Genomic DNA, 16,451 nt, shown 5'->3' with positions numbered 1-16,451 from the left:
TGGCCAGCAGCCTCCCTGTCCGTGTTGCCATGGCGAGGGATGTGTGTTGCCAGGGAGAGCAGCACCGCGGAGGTGCCATGGCAACGGGCTCGCCTCTTCCCTCCCCTCTGTTGCCACGGAGACAGCGGCCCGCTCCCCATCTCCTGCTGTTGCCGTGGCGATGGGAAGGAAGGACGAGCCCCAATGGAAGCTGCGGTCGCCACGGCAACATCTCCTCTCCGTTGCTATGGCAGCAGCCCCCTCGCATCATCCTACTCTGCCCCGTTGCCATGGCAACAACCCCCTACTCATCGCTTTGCCCCGTTGCTACGGCAACAGCATCCGTCCCGCCGGTCCTGAAAATGGGACCGCGGGGCAGAACCCCACGCGTGGACACGGCCGTGAGGGGCTTGTTTGGGGAATAACGGGGGAGCCAAAAAGGGAACGCGGGAGTGCGGATTTGGGCACCCGGGACACCGGGAGGGGGACACAGACACGGACGGCAGGGCAGCCCCGGCGGGCACGGGCACACGGAGCTCAGGGCCCGGCCCCGTCCTCCCCGCGGGCGGCCCCGGCCCCGGCCCCGGCCCCGGCCCCGGCCCCGGCCCCGGCCCCGGCCCGCCCCCGTCCCGCCCGCCCGTCCCCGGCCGGGCCATGGCGGCGGCGGCCGCGCTGTGCCTGGGCCGGGCCCCGCGCCCGCCGCGGCCGCTCGTGGTGATCCTGGGCGCCACCGGCACCGGGAAATCGGCGCTGGCGCTGCAGCTCGGGCTGCGGCTCGGCGGGGAGATCGTCAGCGCCGACTCCATGCAGGTACGGCCGGCGGGGGCGGCGGGGAGGCCGCGGCCGGGCCTGCGCCGGGAGGAGCCGCGCTCGGAGCCGCGGCGGGGCCGGGCCTGGGCCGGGGTGTGGGGAGGGGGCTCGGGCTGGGCCGGGGACTGCACGGGAGGGGTCTGGGCTGTACCGGGAGGGGTCTGGGCTGTACCGGGAGGAATCCGAGCTGTACAGGGGCCTCCTGGGGCTGCGCCGGGAGAGCTCCGGCCTGTACCGGGGTCAGCCTGGCCTGCACCGGGGATGGTCTGAGCTGTACCGAGACGGGTCTGAGCTGTACCGGGGATGGTCTCAGCTGTACCGGGGATGGTCTCAGCTGTACCGGGAGGGGTCTGAGCTCTACCGGAGCCTTCTGGGATGTTCCTGGGCCTCCTGGGCTGTATCTCGGAGCTGGGCCTGGAGGAGCAGCAGGGCTCGGTCGGGGCCTGGAGAAGCTCAGTCCCGGAGAAGCTCAGTCCTGGAGAAGCTCAGTCCCGGAGGCTCCGGGCAGGTTCCCTTCGGTTTCTCCAGGCTCCGTGTCCGGGTGCCCGTAGGAGAGAGCCCACGGGATGGATTCTGCCCGCTGAACGGCTCCTGGTGTCCCTGTCCTGTTCTCGGTGTCCCTGTCCCATATCCCTGTCACTGAAACTCATCCTGCTGCCCCTGTCCCAGCTCCAATGTCCCTGTCCCGGTGTCCCTGTCCTGTCTCGGTGTCCCTGTCCTGTCTCGGTGTCCCTGTCCTGTCCCGGTGTCCCTGTCCCAGTGTTCCTGTCCTGTCCTGGTGTCCCTGTCCTGTGTCAGTGTCCCTGTCCTGTCCCAGTGTCCCTGTCCTGTCCCAGCTCTCTGTCCCGGTGTCCCTGTCCCGTTCTCGGTGTCCCTGTCCTGTCCTGGTGTCCCTGTCCTGTCCCCAGCTCCCCAGTGCCTGTCCCATGGGCAGTTGTTTGGTTCTTGTCCCCTCCCTGTCCTGTGGGCTCTGAACAAGGCAGCACAACCAAAACTGCAGAGCTTGTTCGAAGTGTTTGTTTAAGCCCCTCTCATCCCCAATAAATTCACCTTTTGGAATGATACCAGAGCAAAGGCGTTTTAATTTTAACCCACCAGAAAGTGCAGAGATGTAAAGGGTTGAGTAAGGGGAGGCAGCAGCTGGAGTAACTTGGTAGTGAGCAACCAGGGTGGTGTCCTCTGGCACCAGCAAAGGGGCACCAAGAGATTTGGGGAAGAATATTAAAAATTATGCTTTCTACTTGCCGGGGATGGTGTCTGTGGTTTGCAAGCAGCAGTGTGGGATATGTCTGTTGTGTGGTTGGGATAAGACAGCAACAAGGAGCCAAAACTAATTTTTTTGGTCTTAATTTTGTTCAGCTACAAGAGTTTTGTCACAGAATGGACATTTCAGCCACTAAAAGAGTAACAGTTTTGTTGTTGTTTAGTGAAGTATTTTCCTTACTGATCCACGCTTTCACTATTCACTTCCTATCGTGCCTGAACTTTCCATCATGTTTAATGTTAAATGTATTTATTATTATTATATGTAAAAAGGTGTTTTCTGCCCTCTGTGCTGCTCAGAGATCAACTCCCGCCCACCTCCCTGTTCCCTGGTCACCGTTTGTGTCCCAGCGAGCTAAATTTAAAATCCCAGCCTCCTGAATTTGGGGCAAGCAATCAGAAAGCGATTTTATAGAATATTTCCCTTAACCTCTTGGGAGGAAAGAGCGAGGTCTGAGCTGAACTGAAATCCTGAGAGGGCAAAACGTGAAGTGCAGGAACTTTAACATCGGGGAAGCGGCTGCTGACTTGAACGCGGCTGCTGCTGCATCTTTGGAGCCTCGTGGCACGCTGTGAATCCCTGCTGGTGGATGTTTCAGAGCTGAATCCCTGCTGGTGGATGTTTCAGAGCTGAATCCCTGCTGGTGGGTGTTTCAGAGCTGAATCCCTGCTGGTGGATGTTTCAGAGCTGAATCCCTGCTGGTGGGTGTTTCAGAGCTGAATCCCTGCTGGTGGATGTTTCAGAGCTGAATCCCTTCTGCTGGACATTTTGGAGCTCGTGTTTTGCTCCTCTCCTTTCAGGCCCCTCCATGGGAATGCAGACAGCGCGGGGAGGACCCTGCTGCAGGCGCCCAATGGCATCCTGGCTCGGGTGGCTCTTGTCCTGCTTTCCTTTTAATCTCATTCTAGCGTGACTGTGGAGCCAGGCCCGAGCAGCTCGGCTGCTTTATCCCCTAATGCAGCGTGCTGGCGAGGCGGGGGAGTGCGGCAGCCCCCGGCACGGCCCCCACCACGCTCCACTGACCCCCGGTGCCCCCCAGGCAGGGCTGCTTTCTGCCCGGCTTTGTTGTGTCCCCCCGTGGTGTGTCCCCCCTGCCACGCAGGGCTGTCCTCGCGGGAGACTCGCTGGGGTTTGGAATTTGGAAATCCCATTGCTCATTGGGGACTGACAGCTGCCAGCGAGCGTGTCGCCCTCTGTGCATTCATTGCTGGGCTCTGAGCGGCTCTGACAAATGCTGGCAGTGTTTTGGGCAGCTGCTGGAGCGGGAGCCAGGCTTGGGAAGGGGCTGGGGAGCCCTGAGCCCACCTGTTCCCACACACAGGCACCCCTCTCTCCATCTCCAGGGTGTTTTCGTCATGGCTCTGAGTCGCTGTGCTCAAATTACAGACTTAACTGCTGCCTGCTTGCAGCTCAGGAGCTCTGCTTAATCTGCTGGCCTCTTAATCTTTCTTTTTGTCCTTTCTGTTGGTGTTTGTCATCCCAGTGAGTTTTGCTGAGGAGTAAGTAATTCCTTGGAGAGCCAGGCAGGGTGAAACCAGTCCTGGCAGTGAACATGCAGGGATCCCTGTGCCAGCTTGAGAGGGCCCCATCCCTTCTGGATCCCAGTGTCCCCTCTGGATCCCAGTGTCCCCTCTGGATCCCAGTGTCCCTTCTGGATCCCAGTGTCCCTTCTGGATCCCAGTGTCCCCTCTGGATCCCAGTGTCCCCTCTGGATTCCAGTGTCCCCTCTGGATTCCAGTGTCCCCTCTGGATTCCAGTGTCCCTTCTGGATCCCAGTGTCCCTTCTGGATCCCAGTGTCCCCTCTGGATCCCAGTGTCCCTTCTGGATCCCAGTGTCCCTTCTAAATCCCAGTGTCCCCTCTGGGTTTCTCCCTTTTGGGAGTGCTGATGCAGTTGCTGTAGCACACATTTCCCAGTCAGTGTGTGAATCAGGACGTCTCCAGAGCCTTTGCTGGCATCTTTCTCGTGGCAGGGATCAGGGCATGGAGTCAGTCGTGCTCTTCTCGCTTGGTTTGGGTCCTCCACGCCCCTCTCCATCAATCCTGATGTTTTTTTGGCCATGGATACGTTTGGGGTCTGTCATGTCACCTTCTACACTCCTTGCACTCAGCGTGAGGATGGTGACAAGTTTGGGATGATGAACAGAACTGGTGGCAAAGCAAATATTTGGGAGAGCCTGCCCTTCCCAGGCTGCAGATCCTGAAAATCTGTGTTTGTGTGTGTCCTGCCTGAGTTTCCCCCACCTTTTCCACCTTCCAGCCCGGCTCAGAGGTGGGAGGATGCCGTCAAGGCTAAGCATCTTTAGTGCTGGCTTGTGTTCCGTGTCTCGGAGCCCGGCTGCTCCAGGCTGCTGCTAATCTGTTTTGGGGCCTTAGAAAGCAACAAAGGCTTATCTGAGCCGCTGGCTGAAAATAGAAATGAGTGTCAGGAGGACGTCTCGGTGCGAGGCCCTGCCGACAGCCAGCTGGTGGAAACCTTCTCCGGGCTTACAGCCTGTGTGTAAAAGGCTGCCTTTGTTTCCTCCCAGCCCACACACTGACACCGCATTCCTGCCCTTGTTGCCAGATACTCCGGTGTTTAATCTCCAGGAGAACCCGGGGACAGCAGCCTGAGCTGTGTTATCCTGGATGTGCCCGTGCAGCAGAGCTGCTGGCTGACTTTGAGCTGCCTCTCAGCCCGCTGTGATTTCAGGCAGGCAGTGGGAATTGGAGGAGCTGGAGGGTTGGGAATGGGGAGAGCAGGCAGGGAGCCAAAGCTCAGTGAATTCAGAGCTTTCTGTGCCGTGTTGAATGGAGCTGCCCAGGGATCAATAGGCTGCCCACAGCCACGGGGCACGTTGGCAGAGCTGCCTGTGGGCCCGTCCTGCCTGCTCACCGTTCCCTGGGGCAGCTGCCTTTCTGTAGCTTTGGTTGCCCTCCCTCTCCCCCTCGCTTCCTGCCCCCCGGGCCAGCCTTTTGGGATGGGAGCAGGAGCCAGCCCTGCCTCTCCCAGCTCCAGATTAAGCAAGGTGGGAGCAGAGCCGGTTCAGCCGCCCCAGCAGCTCCAGCAGCTCGCATGACTGCTCCAGGCAGGGCTGGGGCTTCCCTGCTCCACTAACCTGGCATCCTTCACTGCCTGCTGCCCCTGGGTCACCTCTGTGTCACCTTGTCCTCCTGTCTGGGACCAGGGGAGCAGTGGGTGGAGGCTGTGCTGGAGGCTTGGCAGCTTCTCAGAGGGGATTAAGGGGAAATTTATTTCTTGAAGTCTGGCTGGGGTGGTTTCTGTGGGGGGATGGAGGAGGAAATGAGTGCAGCCATTTCCAGTCCTTTTCCTCATCATCCCGGTTTATCCCATGCTGGGAGACTTCTCTTAAGCAGGAAGGCTCTGAGAACTAAACACATCCTTCCAAAGCACCTCCTTTGCCACCTCCTGCTCAATCCTGGGCACGGCACAGAGCTGGGCTGGACAGAGAGGCTTTGTGTGTCCCACTGTGAGCTGCCAGCTCCCCGTGCTGAGGGTTGTGTTTGCATGGGAAGCAGGGTGAGGAGCTGTCCTCCCTTCTCCTGCCTGGAATCTGCTCTCCCAGGGAAGGATTCTGCTGGTGGAACACCAAGCTGAGGCAGCTGCAGCCTTTGCAGCCCCTTGATCTTTGCACAGCCTGGAGGGTGGATTTGGTGCTGGGATCCAGGTTGCCTTGGCTCTTTACCAGGAATGCTGCAGAGGGGTTGGTTTGGGTGCCTTTTCTCCCTGCTCTGCTCTCAGCTGAGGGCCAGCATCTCTCAGCAGTGCTCTCACAGGTTGTGCATGCCCAGTTTGAGAATGAAGACATGTGGGATGCTGCTGGTTGTGCTCACCAGTATCTCCTAGTACTTTGGCCAGGTCAGTGCCTCATTCCTGGCATCACTGCCCTGCTGCCTTCTGTATCCACAAAGCTCAGGGAGAGCAGGCAGCACATCACAGGCTTTTAAGATATGCATGAGCTGCTTGTGTGTGTTCAGGAAGCTCCATGAAGTTGTGTGTTGCATCCACAGAGATCTCTGTGTGTTGCAGGAAGCAGTGATCCTTGTCCTCACACGAGGCTCTGTGCTGTGCTGGAAATGTTTGGAGAGCAGCACCCCTGAGACTTTAGCTGCAGATGAGGAGGTGGCAGCTTGGAGGCCCTCATTTTGGAGCTGTGCTGGGCTGGTGGCACTGCCTGGGCTCTGCCTGCACTGTCCAGGAGCTCAATCAGCCCTCCCACCCCTGATTGCAGGGTGGTATCAAACCAGGAAAGCAGTCACGAGCGGTTGGACTCAACGCTTCATCTCCCACGGGCAGGAACAAACACCAGGGAGAGGCAGCTTGGCCCTGGCAGGAACAGGTGTTGGCAGGATTCCTGCTGCCCTGCCTGAGCGTGGCACGTGTCCCTGCTGTGCCCCTGCCTGTCCCCTGCCTGTCCCAGACACCTGCAGGGGCTGGGAGGGGTGACTGGGATGGGGGGAGCAGCAGTGGTGACGCACAGGTGAAAGACACAGAGGTGAAGGACACACAGGTGAAGGACACACAGGTGAAGGACACACAGGTGAAGGACAGGCTCTTCTCTTCCCCAGGTGTACAAGGGCTTGGACATCATCACCAACAAGGTTTCCCCGCAGGAGCAGCGTCTCTGCAGACACCACATGATCAGCTTTGTGGATCCCCTTGTCTCCAACTACACCGTGGTGGATTTCAGGGACAAAGCTGTGCCTCTGATATCCTGTCATGCTGCACCCTGGCTAAATAGGAACATCTCCCCCTCTCCATGGCCAGAGGGATCAAAGGTTGGGCTCCCCACATCCCAGCTGACTATTTTTGGAGAGGATTGTGCTTCATTCCCCCAGCTAACCCTCAGGACAGCCCAGGGAAGATCTGTGATATGTGTTGCCCTCCCTGGTGTCCCTGAGTTTTGGTGGTGGCTGGCAGAGGTGACAGAGAGTAGTGAGAGATAAGGGACACCTCTAACCCTGTCCTACAGCCTTACTGGTTCCCTGGGGCTGGGACAGTGGGATCTGAGCCCCAGGCTGCTGCTCCCACAGCCCTTCCCCCCTGCTCTGCATCTCTGCTCACTCTCCTTGACTCTGGCACATTGAAGATATCTTTGCCCGGGACAAGATCCCCATTGTTGTGGGAGGAACCAACTACTACATCGAGTCCCTGCTCTGGAAGGTCCTTATCAACACCAAGGTACTGTGGGGGGCTGTGAATCCCTTTGGGAAAGGATGAATCCCACGTTTAGGGCAGACTTCTGCAGTTTGGCATGGTGCTGTCCCTGCTAGAGAGGGGCAGGGAGAAACTAAAGGCTCTCCTTCACCCCATGGCTCTGGGGGATCTGGGGTTTCAGGGTTTGGTTCAGGGCTGTCCTGTGCCCCACAGGAGAAGCCCAGCAGTGCCCCCAGGCTGGACAGTGACAGGAAAGTGGAGCTGGAGCAGCTGGACAGTGCTGAGCTCCACCGGCGCCTGAGCCGGGTGGACCCGGAGATGGCGGCCAAGCTGCACCCCCACGACAAACGCAAGGTGGCCAGGTGAGCTTGGAGTGCCAGGGCCCAGCAGCCCTTCCCAAGGGAATTGTGTGCCTGGGAGCACGGCAGGATGAGCATTCCCACCCCAGGTGGATGCTGCTGGGTTTTAGAGTGCCTGGGGACCTTGGAGCGCTGGTGCTGGCGACTCTCTGGGATCTGAGCCCTTTGGCCACACAGCCCCAGCCTGAGCTGCCTCTGGGGTGCTGGGCTGTGCTCTGGGGCTGCTCCTGCTCCGTGCCCCAGCAGCAGCAGGCTTTGTCTGGAGCTATTTAAAGAGCAAGCTGCCCTGCTGGCTGAGTAACATAGCTGAGCTCTGTGGGAACAGCACGGCTGCAAGACCAGGCTTGCTGCTCCTTCCCAGCCGAGCCCTGGCCCCGGGGAGCAGAACACCGCCCACCCCATTCGCACGGTGCAGGGGGATGGAGGGTTGGGCACCAGCACAGCTCCTCCACCTCCCTCCTGCCCTGCCTGGGCTGGGCTGGGCTGGTGGCAAAGCTCCACAGCAGCATCTCAGCGCTGGTCCCTTCCCTGCAGCCCTGCCTGGCTGGAAAGGGCAGGGCTGGAGCCAGATCCCTGTCCCCTGCAGGGCTTGTCCCAGAGCCAGGCAGGAGTGGGTGGCTGTGCTCTGGGCTCCTTGGGTGCCAGCACTGCAGCCCCAGGAGCTGGGTGTGTGTGGATGCCGGGCACGGGACGGAGCTGGAACCTGCCCTCCCCCCACATGAGAGGGTTGGATCTCAGCGAGTGTCTGCGGTTCCCTTTGCTGGAGCCCCCGGGGCTGCTGGGGCAATGGGAACGCTCGTTCTCACCCAGCCTCTGAGCTCTGTGTGGCTCTGCTTCCAGGAGCCTCCAAGTGTTTGAAGAGACTGGGATCCCCCACAGTGAAATCCTGCACCAGCAGCAGCAGGAGGAAGGTGGGGGGCCCTTAGGTGGGCCCCTGAAATACCCACATTCCTGCATCCTGTGGCTGCACGCAGACCAGGCAGGTGAGAGCGAGATCCTGGCTGGCTGAGGAAGGGCTGAGTCCCTGCTCCTGCCCCAGGAGAAGGCAGCAATTCCCCTGGCATCACTGGGTGTGCCAGAGAACTCTGCCTTGCTCAGGTGGAGCAGCAGCCTGGCAGTGCTGACTCATGTCCTGGCAGGCTGTGCAGCCCCCCAGGCTCCTCAGCGTGCCCTGCTGTCCTGCTGCAGCTCTGGATGCACGGCTGGACAGGAGGGTGGATGACATGGTGGCTGCGGGGCTGCTGGAGGAGCTGCGCGACTTCCACCGCCGCTACAACCAGGAGAAGGTGGCAGAGAACCGGTGGGTGAGCAGCCACATCCTCTCTGCTCCTCCCTCTGGAGCTCTCCACTGTTGCACAGGAGATGGCTGTGACCCCCTGCCTTTGCTTCTCCAGGCAGGATTACCAGCATGGAATCTTCCAGTCCATTGGATTCAAGGAATTCCACGAGTACCTCGTCAGTGAAGGGAAATGCTCACCAGAGACCAGTGCCCTGCTGCTGGAAAAAGGTGTGTGCCCCACAAAGCTCCAGGTGACACCACAAACCAAGGTCACAGCCCCAGCTGCTCCTTTCTCTCTGCATTTCCCACTTCTGCCAGCCCAGAGAGGCAGGGACTCGTTTTCCAGTGCTTGGAGAGCATTTCTGAGCACACCCAGAGCAGCCCCTCCCTCCCCTGAGGCCTCCTTGCAGGATGTACAGGGCACAGCATGACTTGGGATGTGGAGCAGATCCACCAGGGTGATGGGAATGCTGTGGAGAGCAGGGCTGGAAAAGAGGAATGAGGCAGAACTCAGCATGTCAGCAGCACTGTGGTGAGGAGGAATGTGGGGATCAGGCAGCAGGGATGCACCCTTTGGTGGTGTGTTGTTCTGGAATGTCTGGGCTGGTGTTGGAGGGGAGCTGCTCTCTGCACAGGGAGGGCCCAGGCAAATCCATCTGTGCCAGGGAGGGTTCAGTGTGAAGTGGAGGTGGAGACTGAAGAAACCACAGAAATGATAAAAGGCTTGCAAACGAGTCTGGTGCAGAAGGATCTTGTTGTGTCTGCTCAGGAGACGATTAGGAGGGGTTAGATAAGCCTGGTACTAGATGTTGAACAGTTCTAGAGGGGTGAATTGTCCTCTACTGGGTGGGATGAGCAGTGCTGGGCTCCATTTGTGCAGAGAGTTGGGCATTGTGAGAGCAGTGCAGCACCTGAACAGAAAAGCTTCAGGTTGGAGGGTTTGGGCTCTTTGCACCCTCTGTTTGTTCAGGGATATTTGGGGTACCTTGTCCAGCCTTTCCACGCTGCCACTGCCCCTCCACTGTGTGTCAGGGCTCAGCCTCTTCTCAGTGCAGGCACAGACCCCCAGACTGACAGGAAAAATAATCCAGCACAAACTTCTTCCTTGTGTGTGATTTCCCTCCTCTGGAGCTGACAGCCTCTTCTCTCTCTGACCTTTGGTTTTGTTTTTTTTCCTTTTGTTTAACCCCTGTGCTCCAAAGGGATCCAGGCCCTCAAGCAGGTGACCAAGAGATACGCCCGGAGGCAGAACAAGTGGGTCAGGAACCGCTTCCTGAAACGTGAGTGCCCTGTTCCCACCTCTCATTCCCCTCTCCAGCTCCAGAGGGGACACTGGTGCTTTGGGGCAGCCTGTGTTTGGGGCTCTGCTCCCAGCCAGACCCTCCAGGAGCTGCCACCCATCCACCCACAAGGCTCTACCTCCCCTGAATTCCCTCCTGCTGGTTTGGGTTGCAGAGCACATCTGCTGCCCCTCCTGCCCACAGCCTCTCATCCCAGAGCCAGCTCCTCCTCCTGTCCCCCTGTACCCCATCCCCTCCCAGCAGCAGGGCCACCAGGAGGGATAAAATCCCAAGCAGAGGCTCAGCCCCGTGTCAGGCACCACTGAATGATGATGGTCACAACATCCCTGCAACTTCTCCTGCCAAATACTCCTGAGGGGCTCAGGGAGGGGTCCCCACACCCACACATGCTCCTGGCAGGGAGAAAAGCCCATTTGACAGCTGCCCTCCAGCTCAGGAGCAGCAGCCCCGTGGCTGCTCGAGCCCAGGCCGTGCTCTCTGCAGTGGCAGGGAGCCAGCAGGACTTCCCCATCCCAGCCCCAGCCTTGGAGCAGGGCCAGCAGCAGCAGCTGGGAGCCGGGCACTTGTTGAAAGGTGCTCAGTAGGGGCAAAACAACAATAAAATAAATAATAATATAAAAAAAAAAAAAAAGAGAGAGAAGCAGGGAGAAACTCGAGTCAAAAAGAGATGGACTTGAAGGAGGTGCAGGAGCTTTGCCAGAACCATGTGCTGGGTGGCTGAGCTCACCTTTCTGTGGCAGGTGTGCTTCAGATGGGCCTGTCAGGGGCTTGTTTGTGGGCACAGCAATAAAACCAGCACCTGCTGGGGACTGGCACGTGGAGCCTTTGATGGCTTTGTCCAGGCAGGGCCAGCCAGGTGCCTGTGGAGGGCAGGTGAGCCATGGAGAGCAGCCAGGTCACCCAGGGAGCAGGTGCTCCCTCATGGCAGCTGTTCCACCCTGTCCAGCCTGTAGCAAGTGCCCTGTGCCCTGGCATTGAGCCAGGAGAGACCAAAGGGGTGGCTGTGAACCTCTCCCTTGGCATTAGTGAAACATCTCCTGCCATGTCCTGCTGCCAGGAACCAGGAGCATCATCCCTGCACAGTCAGTTCCAGCTCTGAGTGGGAATCTGCACGCTCAGATCCCTCAGCCAGGCTCCATGCCTGCATCTCCTTGTAAACATTGTGTGGTGGCTTTGTGCCTGGATCCAGCTCTTTCATCCTCCCAGCCTCCTGTGGACCAGGGCTGGGCTGAGGAGGTTGTTGTGATGGGCTGTTGGCATGCTCAGATTCCAGAGCACTCTCCTGTGAAGATGTTTCCCTGAGTCCTGAGGTGTTCCTGCTGCTTGCAGGAGAAAATTTTGGCTCTGGAGAGCCTGGTGCTGTTGGCTTCTGGATGCTGATAGGAAAAAGCAGATCCCTCTGCTCCCCCTGGGCTCTGGGAGAGGGTGCTGGGGGTTTCTGCTGCTGACCTGCCTCGTGTTTCTCTAGGTCCTGGGCCCAACGTGCCCCCAGTTTATGGCTTGGAGGTGTCAGATCCCCAGAGGTGGGAGGAGGATGTGCTGAAACCTGCCCTGGAGATCGTGGAGAGCTTCATCCAGGTATGGGGAGCTGGGCTGAACAGTGGCTGACTTCTCTGAGGTCTCCAGGACCCCTCACTTGTCTCACAGTCTCTCCCTGGAGCAAGGCTGGCTGTTCATGTGCCCAGCCTGGGCATTTCCTTGCAGCAGAAATTTGTTGTCTCAGCTGAACATTTCCCCCAATGCCCAGTGCTGCACTTTGGTAAAACTCCAGTGTCTGCCTTGCCATCCTCAGTGTCTGAGTCTGGCATGTTCCCATCCCAACTCCATGAGTGAACAGATTTTCATGGCAGGGACCAACTGGAGGCATTATTTGATCTGCAGGGCCGAGAGCCCCCAGCAGAGCCCCTGAGGATGGAGCAGGACGAGAAGGAGAACAAGAGGAGCCATCACGTGTGTGAGCTGTGTGCCAGAATCATCATTGGGGACAGGGAGTGGGCAGGTAGGGCCCAGGAGGGCACTGGGAGGGCTCTGTGGGCTGATGGAGCAGCTCCTCTGTGGCTGCATGACCCCCAACTCGTGGTCCTGGCCTTTCAAGGGTTGTTTGCAGGAGCATCCTGAGCCATCTGTCAGGATTCCCCCAATAAACACAGGGATCTGTGTGTGGCATCAAACTCAGGGCTGCTGGGTTCAGTCAGGGTCCTTCACAACACTGAGGATGCTTCCTAAAAAGCACAGAGCAAATCTCTCTCCTCTAAAATTCTGCTGTGTAAATGAAAGTTTCTTAATGTTCAGTTTTTCTCCAGTATTTCCTATTTGTGTGTGTTCATTTCTCTTTTTAAACTAGCTGTAATAGTAATAGAAAAGGGATTTTCTGTTTTCCATAGACTTACTTTAAAAGAGCTCAGCTGGAATCAGATTAAGTCAGTGAGTTTATCTGTGCTGGGAGGCTCATGCTGAGAGCCAGAAACAAAAAGTCACGGAGAAACTGGCTGCAGAAATGGTGCTGGTAAATCTCCATGTGTTGCCCAAACACAGGATGTGCAGGGTCATGGTTTAACCCCAGCATCTGAGCCCCCCACAGCCACTCACCCACTCCCTGGGAGAGAGAACTCCAAGGGTAAAAGTGAGAAAATTTGTGGGCTGAATTAAAGTTCAATAGAGAAAGCAAAGCAAGAGAAGAAATTAATTCACTGCTTGAAGTGGTTGGGCAGATTCTCAGCCATCCCCAGGAAAACTGGGCTCCAGCACATCTAATGTCACTTTGGGAACCAAACTCCAGCATTCCCTTTCCTCCTCCTTCCCCCCAGGATGGTCTGGGGTGAGCTGGGGTCAGCTCTCCCAGCTGTGTCCCCTCCAAGCCCCTGTGCACCCCCAGCCCCCTCTGTGTTGCTGTGAGGAGCAGAAAAGGCCTTGAGGCAGTTCCAGAACTCCCAGCAATAACAAAACATCCCCCAGTTATCAACCCCTGTGCTCAGCACAAATCCAAACACAACCCCAGACCAGCTACTGGGAGGAAAATCAACTCTGCCCCAGCCAAAACCAGCAGGTGCAGACACAACCAAAGATAAATTTCCCAGGTTGTTGGCTTGGAAGGAGTTGCTTATTCCTGACTGAGGCAGGGAAGTGCTGAAAGCAAAGACAGGAGCTGGCTCTGAGTAGGAGGCTCAGAGTGAGATCAGTTAAATGCAGTTGTTATTTTAGCCAGTCTCAGCTGTCTCAGGAGCTGCTTTGAAGGAGCTCTCCTTGTCCAGAACTGAAAGCTTTCAGCTCCCTGGCATCCTTTAGGTCCAGCAATTTCTGTGACCGAGTAGGAGCTCCTTGAGGTGCCCCCCAAATCCCACAGCTGCAGCTCCATGTCCTCAGGGATGTCACCTCAGATAGAAATCGATGGTGCCAATGCCTCCCTCAGGCAAGAGCAGCTGTTATTCTCTGTATCCAGCTGAACTGGGCTCAGATCCCCAGATGGTGGGAGAAAAATGCTGCAAATCCTGGCTGTTACTTGTGCCTGCAAAATGGAAAAGTGAGGTGAAAACAGTGGTGGGAGCTGGGTGGATCTGCACTCTGATCTGTTTTTTTGGGAGCTGCCTCCCAGTGTCCTGCTGGCTCTGGGGGATTTTAAAACTGTGTCTGATTTTACAATTTATGTGGACTTGAAGAGCACAGCTCCCCAGACAGCAGCAGCAGTTTGCACTTCCTCAGCCACTGTAGCTTTGGTGTTGCTTGTGACAAATTGCAGGAGGTGAGATTTTATCTCAGGCTGAGGGTGACCCTCCAGCATTGTGATAAAGCAGCAGCTTTGCATGTGATTTCATCCTTTGGCAGAAAAAGGATGGCTGGAAAACACCTGAGGGCCTTGATTCAGCAGAGCACATACCCTCATTTAATTAAAGCCCTGCTTGAAAAGTTTGTGCTTTAATTGCTGCTCTGATCTCTTGGAAATGGCAAAACCACCCTACTGAGATGGTCAGACAAAGCCTCCCCTGAGATAAAACCCCTGATAAGGAGGTTTGGCTGTCCTTAAGGATGTGATTTCACCAAGAAATGCAGCTCCTGCTGCTCCAAACCAAATCCCTGGGATTACCCCTCTGTTCCCATCTGACTCCTGCTGCAGTGCTTTCATGGCTGGGGCACTGCCCTGCAATTATTCACAGGTTTAATTCTGCTCCAGGCTTTTCCCTGTGGGATGCACAGGATATTCCCAGTGCTGTGGTGAAGGGATCCAGCCCTACAAATGATCCTGGCAGTTCTCCATGGGGAGCAGGGAGCTGCACAACCTCACCTGCAGCCTGCAAGGTGCCACCTCTTGGGAAACACATTCCCTCTTGTTGTGAGTGACAACCTGGAATCTTCTGCTTACACAGAACCAGGATTTTCCCTCTCTCAGTCTTTCCTGAGGAGTTTTGAGAGCTTTGTCTTCTTCTGAGCTCTGATAGTTTGGCCTGGAAGTGTCCAGAGGAAAAGCCAGGGCAGGGTTTGCGAGTTCATTTTTTTTCAGGAGTGAGTTGTGCAGGAGGCTGGGAAGGGAGGGTGCTCTGCCCTGTGTGGGGGGTTCAGCTGTTTCCTCTTCCAAATTCCACAGATTAAACACTCTGTTTGCCTCTTCCTGCAGCTCACACTCGGTCCAAATCTCACCTGCACCACCTGAAGAAGAGGAGGAAGCTGGAGGCGTCCGGCCGTGCCGGACAGACCGTGGGGGACAGTGGGGACACAGAGACCTCAGATGAGGATGGCAGCCTGCCTTTGCCTTTGCCTTAAGCCTGGAAAAGGGAGCAGCTGTGCATCCACCTGCATGGAGAGGAAGCTGCTTAGTCCTGGGCAACCTTGAACCAAGGAGCTGAGTCATTTTTTTGGGGGGGGTGAGGCAGGTGTGTGATGGGATCCTCTTCATGTGGCCTCATCCCGCTGTTCCCAGGCTCCCCCAGCCCTGCCTGGAACGGGCTGGGCCCTGGGGCAGGGCTGCTGGGAGCCTTCTCCCATGCAAAGTGGGAATTCCTGCCAGAGCTGCATCCTTGGCATGGCTGAGCTGCTGGAATGTGGTTGTGTGGATCTCAGAGACACAAATACCCCGACTCCTCCAGCTTGGCCGGGAGTGCAGCTCCGGAGCTGAGCGAGCTCTGGCTGCCTTTATTGTGGAGAGGATTTTATTTTATTTTTTTTTTTGTTCTTTTATATGCAAATAAAGCTGCAGCATTATTGTGGGCTCCCCTCCCTGTTAACAAGCGCGGTTTCCTTGCTCTCTGATTCTACCTGGCCTCGGTTCCCTGCTCTGGGCACAGGGCAGGAGATCCAGGTCTGGCTCCTTCTCCCAGTCACCTTTTGCACAGCTCCTGGGGGAGCTGAGCAGATGTTCCCAGCGTGGTGGGGGCAGGGAGCCCTGTGCACACAGCAGGTGCAGGAGGAGCTGGCACCTGTTAAACAGGAACTTGGAAATGATCTCATCGAGTTTGCAACAGATGAGCCTGTCCTAGTTAAGGCAGAATTCCCGGGGGGTTACACTGTGGTTTGGCACTGGGAACCAGCCCTGAATTTGAATCCAAGCTACTGAGCAGCAAATTCCTGGTGCTGTGTCCGCCAGGCAGTCGGTGTCCCAGGGTTGTTCCTGCAGGATGTGAGTGCCATTTGTGCCTGGAATGCTGCTCTGGTGAAACCAGGACAGCCCTCCCAGGCCGTTTGGGGTTCTCCTGGCAAATGCAAGCCTGGGAGGGTTGGAGGGTTGGTAGAGGCCAAGATTTTCCTTGTGCTGTGCCATGTGGCAAGAGCCAGGGCTCATCCTGCCAGGGAAGAGCTGCGTGGGTGGAATTGCCGGCGCGGGCTCTGGAGATTCCTGCTTTGGTGGGGATTAGATTAAACCTGCAGTTTGTGTTCCTCAGTGTGGAATTACTCCTGCAGCACCCCAAGGGGCAGTTCCTTGGGCTGTGTGGGGTGTGGGAGCTCAGACTGAAGGGAAGAGCTGGGAATTTGGCACTGGGCAGAGCTGGGACCAGCTTTGGGATGCTGAGCACTGCTGGGTCTGTGCTGTGCCAGCTGAGCCTCTTCTCCAGCCCAGGCTTGTTTGCAATCCATGCTGACTCAACCCATGGTTGTGGGCTCAGCCCGGTGCTGGAGCACACAGCCACGAGGTCATGGCATGGAATTGTGATTTCCCAGCCTGGATGGACGCAGTGTGAGCTGGCAGTGAAGCCCCATGTGCTGAGCTGGTTTGTGACAGACAGCTCTGAGATGTTGAGTCATCTCCCCAGGCCAGGCTGGGATCACTGGGGCAGTGCTGGGAAGGAGGGCTGGGATTATCTGCTCCAGCTCCT

The 16,451-nt window shown here is 57.3% G+C and overlaps 1 protein-coding gene across 1 annotated transcript; it reads left to right on the top strand.

Annotated features, from left to right (window-relative positions):
* Positions 1-633: 633 nt before the first annotated feature.
* Positions 634-15,368, top strand: TRIT1 (tRNA isopentenyltransferase 1). Its single transcript, XM_033080888.2, has 11 exons — positions 634-789; positions 6,622-6,762; positions 7,136-7,234; positions 7,424-7,572; positions 8,410-8,552; positions 8,758-8,869; positions 8,964-9,076; positions 10,051-10,128; positions 11,618-11,727; positions 12,031-12,148; positions 14,759-15,368. Exons 1-11 carry the CDS (start codon positions 634-636, stop codon positions 14,902-14,904), a joined length of 1,365 nt encoding a protein of 454 aa, XP_032936779.1. The 3' UTR covers positions 14,905-15,368.
* The last annotated feature ends 1,083 nt before the right edge of the window (positions 15,369-16,451 follow it).

The sequence above is a fragment of the Catharus ustulatus genome, chromosome 26, assembly GCF_009819885.2.
Source record: "Catharus ustulatus isolate bCatUst1 chromosome 26, bCatUst1.pri.v2, whole genome shotgun sequence".
NCBI classification, from domain to species: domain Eukaryota; kingdom Metazoa; phylum Chordata; class Aves; order Passeriformes; family Turdidae; genus Catharus; species Catharus ustulatus.
This window is presented reverse-complemented; position numbering and strand designations above follow the sequence as displayed.